The sequence below is a fragment of the Rhipicephalus microplus genome, chromosome 9 (genome assembly GCF_043290135.1).
Source record: "Rhipicephalus microplus isolate Deutch F79 chromosome 9, USDA_Rmic, whole genome shotgun sequence".
NCBI classification, from domain to species: Eukaryota; Metazoa; Arthropoda; class Arachnida; order Ixodida; family Ixodidae; genus Rhipicephalus; species Rhipicephalus microplus.
Window position 1 is genome coordinate 125,233,487 of NC_134708.1, and position 13,298 is coordinate 125,246,784.

The 13,298-nt window shown below is 44.7% G+C and overlaps 1 protein-coding gene across 3 annotated transcripts in view; it reads right to left on the reverse strand.

Moving 5' to 3' along the window:
* The window catches only part of LOC119163047 (uncharacterized), a 512,110-nt gene that overhangs the window by 106,197 nt on the left and 392,615 nt on the right, over nt 1-13,298 (reverse strand). For all 3 annotated transcript variants that reach the window (XM_037414982.2, XM_075874279.1, XM_075874278.1), the window contains one exon: nt 828-888. In XM_037414982.2, coding sequence (XP_037270879.2) covers nt 828-888 — 61 coding nt within the window. The remainder of the gene's footprint in view (nt 1-827; nt 889-13,298) is intronic.

The following is a 13,298-nucleotide window of genomic DNA, read 5'->3' on the forward strand; positions in this document are numbered from 1 at the left end:
ACATTACAAAGAAGCAGGGACTTGCATTCCTGTGAGCCTTAATGCCGAAATAAGCTCTTTGTGCTCCAAAACATGTTCAATGACATGTCTGAGCTAACACAATCAAAATTTAATGTCTCAGTTTATCTAGAACAATATACAAAGAGACATGTCTAAAGGAAAACATTGCTTGACTGGGCCGTGCCAGCCATACAGCAGTAGCAGTAGGCAGACGAGATTTACAACCGACAAAGCACATGGAGACCAATCACTACACTTGTTTTACTCAGATAAAGGTAATAAGCAATTTGAGTGATAATTCTGGGCAGATTTCTGCGACGAGCGATAAAAGCCAGGGGGCTCCCAGTTCAATGTAACTGTTGCAAATACTGAAACATTCGATTCATAGGGAGATCTCCTTCATAGAAATACATAGGGCTGCGCCAGGAGCAGAGTGTTAGTTCAAATTAGCAGTAAGTTCAGTCCACAGGGTTCAAATTAACGAGCTTCAACTGCATACTAAAACAAGTTTCTTTTTCTAGCAGTTGTCACATCCCCTTTTATATAATAAAAGATGCTTTACCAATGCTTTCACCACACAAGCAGCCAATTTATGTCTTGGTTAGTAAAGCTGCGCTGCTGAAATCACATGCACGGTTAAAGTCTCACGCCTGTGTATTGTCGATTTCATCTTCTTTAGCCATGTTTCTCAATGTAGCGTGATTCATGTAATGACATTCACCTCAAGATCTTCCCATCTCTAAAAAAACAGCCCCTCATTAGAAGATCACTTTTGTTAACATACTAGTGCAAGCATACTGACAATATTAACATGGCACATAACTCACGCTGTTCCATGAGGATTCCAGCCCGAATCGAGCATCCACCCAGGTCGACTATCACAACACGCTGTGACAAAATGAGAAAAAAACAAAGTTGTACAGTTCAGAAGTGCCACAGCTTGCATAAACATTGCAACAGACAAAATAAAGTTTTAACAGTAGTCCTTATTATATGTTTGAGGGTGCTGCTGTTCTGGCCTCTCACCTCGCTTAAACTTGACTACTATGAGCATCTAATCACAATCATGCTTAGTAGAACCCACCACTGTGCCTGTTGCTGTTATTTTGAATAACCTAGATGGCAAACCACAACCATAAGCAAACAGAAGAAACAGAATGGGTGTCCTTGTTTCTGCTTCTAGTTTATTTAAAGTATATCACTTAATCGCATGAAGCATGAAGCAAAAGTACTACAACTCACCGAACATTAGGCACAAAAGGAATATCCATAAAAAATGATATTATACATCCTACTTTGTGCCTACCAAAGGATGAAGGCCTGTTGTTGCTAAGCCAGTGATTCATGTTTGAAATATGATGCATTGTTGTTTGATGTACATGTTATACAAAATACGCTACATGTATCACACACTCCTACACAGTAGCCAGGGTTGTGAAGACACCAGTGTTTGTCGGATATAATGCTTTAATAGTTTAAAGAGTTCTCACACGATATGTTAACTATATAGATGAAAAATAAAACAGCCCCAAAGATGGGACGAGAAGAGGACACATACACGGCGCTGACCAACCATCCGCACCAACCAGCCCAATCAAGCATGCTGTTGATAACTATCTTTGCTATCAGCGATTTCCTATCACACTTGAAATGTATATGGAACACTAACCATATACTCGCTATATAACTGTTAGCACCCTGCTTGCTTTGTCTAGACTTTTTTATGCATGTACCATGCACTTTAAAAGTGGAATCCAACAACCTAATGCAGGCAAGCTTGAACAAGTGGCAGGTGTGTGCATTCCCTACAACTGTACATGCTGATGTTGCAAGACCTAGCTCCTTCGCCAAGACCGCCCAATTCCTCTTTTGGTCGTCGTCCACCTTTTGTAGAATGTCTGGTTGCAGGCCCCAGGTTTACGCTGACGTCACAGGAATGTGTAATACCCCTGTCGCATGGCACGTGTAATGTCATTCGCATTGAATGACATTGAAAACAAATGTGATTGGGATCATGCATACCGCGTCTACACAGCTGTGTGAAATGACATTCACAATTGATGTCAATTTCTACCGGCGGCTGCTATGATACACAGAAGTGACGCATTGCACATTTAATTTACATAACATTGACCGGCTGGTTGAAAATATACTGCGACGTGATGAAACAGCATCTGAAAAAAAAAATCCTCATACCAAACCAAGACTAGTTTAAAACCACTCACAGCTTGCAGTCGGCAATTTGCAACCATGACAGCGTTCATGAATTTGTGACAACGATAGATTATGATCAGTGCAAATGAACAATAATTGCTCTCCAGCTGCTGCCAATGAAGCATCACAACGACTGCAGAACTTCAAGCTTGATATTGAAGAAAGATCACAGACGACGAGGGACTTGGATCCGTGTCTGCAAGCCAATTCATTTACGTCGGCTGCTCTTCGGGCTTCGACTTTGTCAAAGAATAACTGAGAACTGTGGTGCTTCCCAAGAAATAAAAATTGGTTAGAATACACTCTCCCTAAACTGGTGTCCAACATGTGCACGTGTGTTATGCTACTAGCGAGGCTAACGTGGTGACACTGCACCAAAACAACAGCAAGTGTGTCTAAACATGGCTGAAAAAGGCATTATAGCGTCAAGTCGGAGACTGGGAAAAAGAATCATCATCATCAGCAGCAGCAGCCTGACTACGTCCACTGCAGGACAAAGGCCTCTCCCATGTTCCGCCAGTTAACCCGGTCCTGTGCTTGCTGCTGCCAATTTATACCCGCAAACTTCTTAATCTTGTCTGCCCACCTAACCTTCTGTCTCGCCCTAACCCGCTTGCCTTCTCTGGGAATCCAGTTAGTTACCCTTAATGACCAGCTGTTATCCTGTCTACGCGCTACATGCCCGGCCCATGTCCATTTCCTCTTCTTTATTTCAACTATGATATCCTTAACCCCCGTTTGTCCCCTAATCCACTCTGCTCTCTTCTTGTCTCTTAAGGTTACACCTACCATTTTTCTTTCCATTGCTCGCTGCGTCGTCCTCAATTTAAGCTGAATCCTCTTTGTAAGTCTCCAGGTTTCTGCTCCGTAGCTAAGTACTGGCAAGATACAGCTGTTATATACCTTCCTCTTAAGGGATAGTGGCAATCTACCTGTCATAATTTGAGAGTGCTTGCCGAATGTACTTGTCACACAGGTCCCGTTAATTAGGGAGGCGATCGCCGGGCTAATTCCAAGGGTCGAAGTATCGGCCCCCCGAACCGCACCACGAAAGCGTGGACAATTTAGCAGTGGTCCTTTTTGGCGCGCCAGCGGACGCCGGTTGTGGCCCAAAGAACAAGTCAGAGCCGAGAGTTGATAAACAAACAGAATTATATTCTCAATAATGGCAGATCGAAAACAATACACAAGTATGCACACTCCACAATAGTTGAATACAATATGTCACCCACCAAGCAACGTACTACACAGTACAATCAGCCACACTCGAAACAACGGACACAGACAACGACACGCACTACAATGCAGTCGCATGCATTGAACAACCAAGACACTTAAAGACTAAAGAGATAGGAACCCTATTCAGTCCAAAGTTCTTGGAACAAAAGTATGGATGATACTCTTCCGAGAATCACTCACTCAAAGTCCAGCGTTGTTGTCGTTCCACTGCCCTCGAAGTTTCTCTTCCAGGAAACCTCGCCGAAGTTTCTCTTCCAGGAAACCTCTCGTCTTCAATTGGCCACTCTCCAAGCTTCAACTTCTTCGCCGGAAACATGTCGGCTTCACACACGCAGCTGTTGCCACGCGTATTCGCTCGATAGCGGTAAACACACACTCTTGCCTGTAGCTCGAGTCGGCACCCCTCAGGTGGAAATCATCTTCTTCTCCGGCTTTGTCTCCACGGACAAAACCTTCGCCAACTACACGGCGGAATCCCTACGCGCTCTGGCGCTAACTTCCGTCTCCTCCTGATCTTTCGTCTCGGCTGCTCGATTAAATACCTTCCGCGCGAGATTCCAGAAGGTTCTCGTCATTTCGTCGGCGCGATACGCAGCGAAGGCTGGGGGAAGGCGCGACACTGTACGAGGGCCGTCCCCGACAGATGACTCAACCCGGCATAACACGCCCCTTTCCATCTGGAAATTTCCAGTGCTTGCTCGGCCGCCGTTGTGGGGTGAGGAGGTTCGTCGGCGAAGCCACGCTTCCGAGAGGAGAGGCTCGCGCGCCCGGGGAGCCTTTAGATGTTTGTTTTCTTTTTCTTTCTTTTGACCTCGCGGCGTCTCTCCTGCGCGTTATCGCAAGAGTTTGGCGGCGCGCCCATTTTTAGCGCTCGTTCTGTGACAGTACTCCACCCCATTCTTATTCTTGTAGTTACTTCAATCTCGTGGTTAGGCTCTGCGGTTATTACCTGCCCTAAGTAGACATAGTCTTTTACAACTTCAAGTGCACTATTACCTATCTCGAAGCGCTGCTCCTTTCCAAGGTTGTTGTACATTACTTTCGTTTTCTGCAGATTAATTTTAAGACCCACCTTTCTGCTCTCTTTGTCTAACTCCGTAATCATGAGTTGCAATTCGTCCCCCGAGTTACTCAGCAATGCAATGTCATCGGCGAAGCGCAGGTTACTAAGGTATTCTCCATTAACTCTTATCCCTAACTGTTCCCATTCTAGGCTTCTGAAAACCTCCTGAAAGCATGCGGTAAATAGCATTGGGGAGACTGTGTCCCCCTGCCTTACACCCTTCTTGATTGGTATTCTGTTGCTTTGTTTATGAAGCACTATGGTAGCAGTCGATCCCCTGTAGATTTCTTCCAGAACGTTTATATATACTTCATCTACGCCCTGATTCTACAGTGTCTGCATGACGGCTGATATTTCTACTGAATCAAACGCCTTCTCGTAATCTATGAAGGCTATGTAGAGTGGTTGGTTATACTCTGGGCATTTCTCTATTACCTGATTGATAGTATGAATGTGGTCAATTGTTGAGTAACCTGTTCGAAATCATGCTTGTTCCTTTGGTTGATTGAATTCTAATGTTTTCTTTACTCTGTTAGCAATTACCTTTGTAAATAGCTTGTATACTACAGAGAGCAAGCTGATCGGCCTGTAATTCTTCAAGTCCTTGTCATCTCCTTTCTTATGTATTAAGATGATGTTAGCGTTCTTCCAAGACTCTGGTACCCTTCCCGTCAGTAGACACCTCGTAAACAGGGTGGCTAGTTTTTCTAACACAATCTGTCCTCCATCTTTCAGCAGATCCGATGTTACCTGATCCTCACCAGCAGCTTTGCCTCTTTGCATGCTCTCCAAAGCTTTTCTGACTTCTTCTATCATTACTGGTGGGGTGTCATCTGGGTTACTGCTAGTTCTTATGGTATTAAGGTCGTGGTTGTCTCGGCTACTGTACAGATCTCTGTAAAACTCCTCCGCTAATTTAACTATCCTATTCATATTGGTAGTTATTTTGCCTTCTTTGTCCCTTAGTGCATACATCCGACTTTTGCCTATCCCAAGTTTCCTCTTCACTGCTTTGACGCTTCCTCCGTTTTTCAGAGCGTGTTCAATTCTCTCCAAGTTATACCTTCTTACATCGCATACTTTACGCCTATTAATCAACTTCGAAAGCTCTGCCAGTTCTATTTTGTCTGTTGTTCTTGAAACTTTCATGCTTTGACGCTTCTTAATTAGGTTCTTCGTTTCCTGAGAAAGCTTGCCAGTGTCCTGTCTAACTACCCTGCCTCCAACTTCCACTGCACCCTCCGTAATGATACTCGTTAGATTATCATTCATTGTATCTACGCGGGAAAAAGAATATAGCAACACAAATTGCTTCCACTGTCGTGTTGCGCATTAAAAACTTATTGAAATATTAACAACAACCATTAATAAACATCTGAACATCGTTTACACTTTCTTTTAGATGCCCATTCTGTAATCTCTTGTGAAGCACCTGTTAACAAGAGAACACATGTCGCACTTCGATGAGTTCAGTGAACACATTCAACGAGCGAATGTCATTAGTAGAGGTCGGAATATAGGCAAACCCCTAGTCTGTTTCTTGCGTTCCTATCATGGCACTTTGATATACGAGCAAGAATTAGACGCTAAGAAGAGCTTTTAATGTGTTTTTATATTGCCTATAAATGCCTATTTTTGATGCTTGTGCCTAAATTTCTATAAGTGCCTATAAATACCTATTTTCAAAATCGGTGCCCATATGACCGCTACTTAATCTCAAATTTTCCTTTCAAGTGTGGTTGGAGGCTGGTTTTAATCTTACCGGGCAGAACTGGGCTCTCACAACTCTATGAGGTGCAACCTATACTGCATCTCATAAGTTCCTGAGGGGGCCTCTTAGCCGAGACGAAGGCCAATTAGCCTTTACACAAGTATTCGTGTCGCGTCGTCTCCTCATCATATCCCCAGTGTCTGCTTGCATTCGTAGGGGATAGAAGGTGCTTCGGTGCATACGCAGGACAATGAAGAACAAATGCAAAACCTTGGAGTGTATGACGGAAAGCAAAGTGCAGATATAAAAAAAAAATGTCCATGTGTCTTTTGTTTTGTCATTTACTACTCAAGTGGCGCTTAACTAGTCACATGAGAAATTTCACTTAGACAATGGAAGTTGTTCCTTGTCGAATGAAAAGCTTTGTACCACTTGAAAATTTGAATTGGTTCAATACAAGCAGCGAAAGCATAATGCGGTGAGGTGAGCTTGAAACCTTTGGCACACGCCCAGTGTAGACTTCACTAGCCTGATTCCCTTTCGCTATCGGAGCAACTCGGAGCTGGAACATCACACGACACAGACGCATCAACACATCATGCGCACGCAAGGTTAAATTCGCATGACATGCTCACATCAGGTCGTGCACGCAGGCAGGCTGGCAAAGAACTTAATTTGATCTGGAGACGACACTCACTCCCCTTTACAGGGGCCGACATCGGCGGGCCGCACCCACTACTGGATGGGGAGCTGCATCTCCTCGGCCATGTCATGGGCTCTCCCGATAGCCCGTAGCTGGTCTTCCTTCGTCCTCTTCCCTTGAGGGAGACCTGGGCCTTTCGCGCAGGGCAGGACATTGCCACAGCATGTGTTGCAAATTGCAACATGGGTTGCCACAGCAAGGGCAGCCAGGCTGTATAATGTCTACATATTTAAGGCATTCAAGAGGAGAAGCGTATACCTTAGTCTGTAGTTGACGTAACGTGGTAGACTGAGCTCTGTTTAGAGTTGAATGCAAAAAGGGGAACCTCCGCAATTCCTATTGATAGTGCTTGCTAATTTCATGAAAAGTTAGGAGTGGACTTCGGTAATACCAAAGCATGTCTTCTGCCTCCGAGTGGTTCTCCTAAATGTTAAATGCTAGACCTTGCGCCCGGGACTTTGCGAACTCGCTGGCAAAGTGTGGGCCAACGTGTGCCGTTGGCCCACACGTCTAGTTTCATCGCAGTAGAAAATATTAGGCTTGTGCAAATATTCAAATTCACTTCGATACGAATTGAAATTATTGAAAATTTCGAAGTAATTGCAAGGAACAAATAGATGCATATTAATCCGTATGTACCACTTGTAAAGGTGGTTTCACTAAGGTATAGGGGTGCTAAACTGTGAAAGCACTTATCCAGGAGAAATCTGTTTTGCCGCAAAGCCCCCCTGCAAACTTAAAGGGGCCCTGCAACACTTTTTGAGCATTGTAAGAAAATGCTGCCGATCAATAGTCGAGGCTACCAAGGACACGCGTGCCAAACATTCGAGTGCGGCACGCGGTGTGCGATTCACAATAGATTCTCAAACTCTGCTGAAAATTGCTCTCTTTTCTCGGCAAAGGGCTCCTCCACAAGCTCAGAAAGCATGCGTGAGATATTTTCTGTCCCCGTGCCATCCCTCTTTGCTAAGCTTCCAGCGTTTCGTCGGAAAAAGAAGAGAGAATTCACTCGCAGCGTGCGAGAAATCTTTGCAACTCCGGACATACTGGATTAATTTTTAAAATTTTTGCGGCTGTGAATTCATGAGGCAATAAGATTCTTTAGTGAATCCATTCCATGGCTACTTGAAAATCGGACGACCCGTTTAAATAAAAATATTACCCTCAAATCAATTCCTTTTGTTAAGCTTAAAAGCTCGTCTTGAGGGCTTACAGGGGTATTTGTGCTCTAAGTATAATAAATTATAAAATGTTACATATTTTAAGAGTTACGACTTGCATCCTGGTGAAAGTCAAATCCTGCCACTACTTAAAGTTGTTTCGACTTCATTGAACGAAAAAAGAAATGGCATTTGCATAAAGGCCCTACTTCAATTTTTTAAAAATATTGTACAGGTTAGTTAGATGATGATAAATATAGCCATTTTTATTTATGTGTCTTATATACTATTCGATTTGAAATTATTCGACCAAAATTATAATTAGCTTCTAACATAAAATTCACTATTCGCACAAGCCTAATAAAAAGTGATGAAAAAGACGAATATGTAGAGAGAAAGAGAAAGATAGGAAAACGCGACTGCCGATTTCCCGTGGGTGAGTCGGCCCAAGGGTGCCATCTACGTGAAGCCGGGGCCAAAGGGGGTGTGTTGTCTCTGCCAGGGGACCTCAAAGGTCCAAGCACCCAGCGTAGACTAAACCCACAGGATCCCATTTTCCCAAGACATGGCTAAGCCACACACGGCGAGGCGTGGAGAGGAGTCGACCCCCCTCGGCTCGGGTCCGTGGTGTTGCCACACAACAAACGCTTGCTATTGCAGATGCCCCTGCGGAGGTGCCGAAGCTTTCATGCTGTCAGTTATCTGATTGTGAAGCAGAAGTTGATAGCACAGAAAGTTCATGAGCAGCATCATTATGCTTATTACCGGCAATAACCACGCACCTGCGTGGTTATTGCCGGTGATAGACCATCCCAAATCCAACTTTGGAGCAGTTTGGCGCAATTTCTGTTGTTATTATCAAGATGGCGCATTAAATTTAATTTAGCACACTTTGGCACAGTTGGCGCAAGGGCGGGATCACTGTAAAGAGCACGCTGCCGCTAAATAAACTTGAGACCATCTTTATCATTTCTGCAATTCGAAACATGTGCATCACAGACTTTTTTGAGAAAAAATATTTTGTGTTTTCACTTGCAAATTTTTTTAAGCTGTTTCATTTACTACAAACTTTGGGATGCAGTGCATGGATACTGTGTAACGTTAAGGTTCATTATAAGTGGGCTCAACTGTACTATGACAAATTAGAGGGAGCGCACCATTGCAACCTCAACAAGGAAGCTTGTACAGTAGACTCTCAGTAAATGGAACCTGAAGGGACCAGAAAAATATGTTTCATTTAACAGGAGTTTTGTTTACTGAGAGGTGAACATAGAAGCAGAATACAAGCTTGAAACCAAGCATTGCAGAGGCAATGGTTTCGTTTAGGCAGTAGTTCGGGTCAACCGATTTCCGTTTACTGAGAATCTACTGTATTAAATCACCGGCCTAAACAATCAGGACACCATCCAAGCCATCGACACGCACACATACAATTCTGCAGAGGAGCTTCTGTGTTGCTTCAAGCGTTATAGAACCATTGACTCCTGGGACTCAAAACATTCCAATGCAAGTGAATTTCATCCGTGGAAGTACACACTGCCAAGAGTCGTCAAATTCTTTCTGTGTTGTCTGTGAGGGAATCCTTTACCGCCAAAATTATCGGAATAGGTCGTGTGTGTCTGTTGTGACGGTAGCCATATGCGACAGACGGTACTATTCATGTGCCACGACGCTCCGACTGCCAGCCACCTCGGGCTGCACAAGACGCTGGCACGCATCAGAGAGGTTTCGATGGCAGTGCATGCACAGTGACATTTCCCGCTATGTTTTGTCGTGCACGATCTATCAAGTATGAAAGTCCATCACAAATCTGCAACCGGTTCCCATGCAACCTATCCCTCCTTCGGAAACACCTTTTGAGATAGTGGGACTTGGTCACATGGGACTGTTTCCGCATACGTCGCGCGGCAACAGGTTCTTCATCGTTGCCACGAACTATCTCATGAAGTGCATCGAAGTCAGAGCCATCCCTGACTCTTCGACTCTGCACGTCCTCACGTTCATCAACGAGTGCGTCATTTTTCTACACGGCACACCATTCTTGCTCATCACTGACCGTGGCACGGTCTTAACGTCGCGAGCATTTAGAAACCTTTTGAATGATCATGGGATTCGACATGCAGCGGCCACTCCTTAGCACCCACAAACAAACTGTCTGGTAGAACATACAAACCGTACCATAAAGGACATACTGTCGTCATACGTGAGTACCAGTCATAACAACTCGGACTTATATGTCACCGCAGCTGTCACGCTCTCAATACATCACAGAAGAAAATAACACGGGAGTCTCCGTTCAAGCTTGTCTATAAAAGGACGCCCAAAAGTTCCGTAAGAGAGCTTCTTCGGTTTAAAAACAACAGCCCAAAACCGTCTGGATGATAACAAAAACTTCGCACCTTCTCCTGAAAGCTCACTCTATAGTGCCCTTGGCCATAGCGCATCATTAAGCGAAATTGCGCTCGCCTTCCAACTAGAACCACGCCCCTTTCAAACCAGGAGACCTAGCGCTGGTTCAACCCACCCAGCGTGTTCCACAGCATTGGCAGAAGTTTCTTCCCCGGTTTGCCGGCCCATTTCAAGTGGTCAAAGCCCTATCCGCTCTGTTATGTTTTGCCTGGAAGTTATTCCTGAAATGTTCACCAAAAGAAGAAACCATGAGTTTCCCACCCATGCGAGGCAGCTGAAACTTAATGTGCTGCGTGATTTCTGTATTCGCACCTCTTCGTCTTCTGGCTCAGACTCCAGGGGAGAGGGGGCGGCGAATGTAGTGGATCATACTGACAGTGACTGGCGCGTGAGGGTTAGACTGGTATAGGAGAACGACGAAGTTGCAGTGCGTTGGATTGTGTTCGTGTTAGTTGCTCTTGCATGTTTCAATATCCAGCAGGCCATAGAAACAAGGAAAACAGAGCCGCGGAAATGGCCCAATGAGAGTAAACAAAACTAAAAAAAAAAAAAAAAACTCTAAACTGAGGAGGGAGACTGGATCGTCTGCACCGAGGAGAAAACACCCCTTTCAAAAAGAAGGGCTGTACTGTTTTACCTGTAACAAGTACAGTCCTGTCTTTTTCAACAGCCGAGTTCGCAAAGGAGGGTAAGCTGCAGCATTTGTAACCGAAGTAGACACGAGGCCAAGAACTGCCGAGAAAGGGAGAGCAGGCCACACCTCCTTTAAAGCATCACGAATCTGGACATCCGTGCAGTAAACGCGGCAAATGAAAGTCCTTCATGCTGGCTAAGGTTAACGGGAATGAAGTGAGAGCTTACATTGACCTCGGCAGTCGGTGCGTCCCTATTCGGTGGGAGTATGCAGATCTGGTCGGAATCAAATATAGGGTGAAGAAGCCGCGGACCATCAGGCGCTAAAAGTCCAGGCGTGTGACGCCATGTGGTGAGGAAAACATTAACCCAACAGTCCACCCAGCAACAGCTGACGTACCCGCGCTGGTCGTGCCAAATGAGTCACAAGCGGTTCCTTTCATTGTGGGGCAGCCCTTCACCAAACAACCTCACGTTACTGTAGTGAGGCAATGGACCACCATGTGTACCTTTGAAGAGAAGAATCTGGATGAAAGTGATGACACACTACAGTCTATCAATATTCGAAATCTTTCGAGGCACCCGGTCTGCCTTTGAGCCAAAGATTTGACAGTAGCTCCGCTGAACTATGTAGGACTTGTCAAGTCCTACGTTATGGGCAGCGAAGCCAGCGTCCATGTTTTTGACCCAGGTGCCAAGAGGGGCGCGACCATTGCATATCGTGTTGTGTCATGAACGCAGGTGCGAGAAATGAGAACCGCATTCCTGTAATAAACGTTTTGTATCAGGAACTGAATATGAAAGCCACCAAGCGGGTTGTACGATCAGAAGTCTGCTGCATCAATGAAAAGCTGATGCAGGACGGGAAATCAAGCTGCAGTGCCAAGCGAATATGTTCAATGGCAACCACAAACTTCAAAACGTGCCCAAGCTTCGCACTGGAGCACTGTGAGAAACTCAACTGACCCATTGAAGAGTATTACCACTGCTTTGCTTACAGCGACTAAGACCAATGCTGCGGAAATGAAGATCAAGATAACAACCGCAGAACTTGTAAGGTTTTGCCCTTGTTGGTTTTACTTTGCCTACAGCAAGCATTTGCAAAGACCAAATGAAACAACAGATAAGATACAAGAAACGTTCAATAACTTACAAACCAGGAGATGTCGTGTTGGTTATGCGAGAGCCTACATAGTATGACGAATCAAGGAGAAATACAGAGGACCGTATAGCATCACGGGATAACCACCTAGTGGGAGATAACGCATCAGGAGGTTGCTCAGTGCACCATGTAGGAGCAACGCATGCAGCAGCATCGCTCCATTGGACATGCTAAAGCTGTGGGGCCAGATGAGAAAGACTCGGATGGGTCAGACTCCGACCAGGAGGGTCGATAATTGCAGAATCACTGCGTGTGCACGCTCTTGTAGTGAAGCACAGAACTTAAAAGCTGGTGCCAGGCCACAACCACTGCACGAGCCGAGCTGGGCGGAGGCTGGAGCGGTAATGTGACACTGACGTGGACCTCCCATGGTGACTAATGACGTAGCACGTAAAATATGTGAGAAACAGAACAAAGGAAGAGACAAAGAGGATATGTACCCTGTGTCTAACAAGATAAATGTCCTGTGTCTCACATATTTTATGTGCTACATCATTAGTTATGTCTTACCAACACGACCAACATTATACTCTTGTCCCTCATGGTGAGCGTGGGTGTATGAGTGTACGCCAGTTCTGAGAGAAGGCGGAAGAGAGACAACAGTGCAACTAAACAGATGTCATATCCTTGTCTCTACAGTAGATTTCTTAGCTTTATCTAAATAAATGTTGCTTTGTTAAAAGTAACCAATGCATTTTTTTGCCAGTCTTTCCCTCCCATCTCCTGAATCATCAACGTTTTGCTATTAACGCTATGTATTTATGATAGGCATGCACAAATAGTGAATTTTAGATTCGAAGCAAACAGTGCGTTGGTCGAACAAATTTGAATGAAATAGTAGATATCACAGAACAAAAAGTAAAATGCACCCATCTATCTCGACCTGACACACCATCACAATGTTTTTTTTATTGAGACAAGGCGTGTGCAAATGTCACTGTTTTTAGTTCAAAGGAAGCAACTTTGAATAGCAGCGGTTTTTGACATTTGGTAGAATGTAAGTG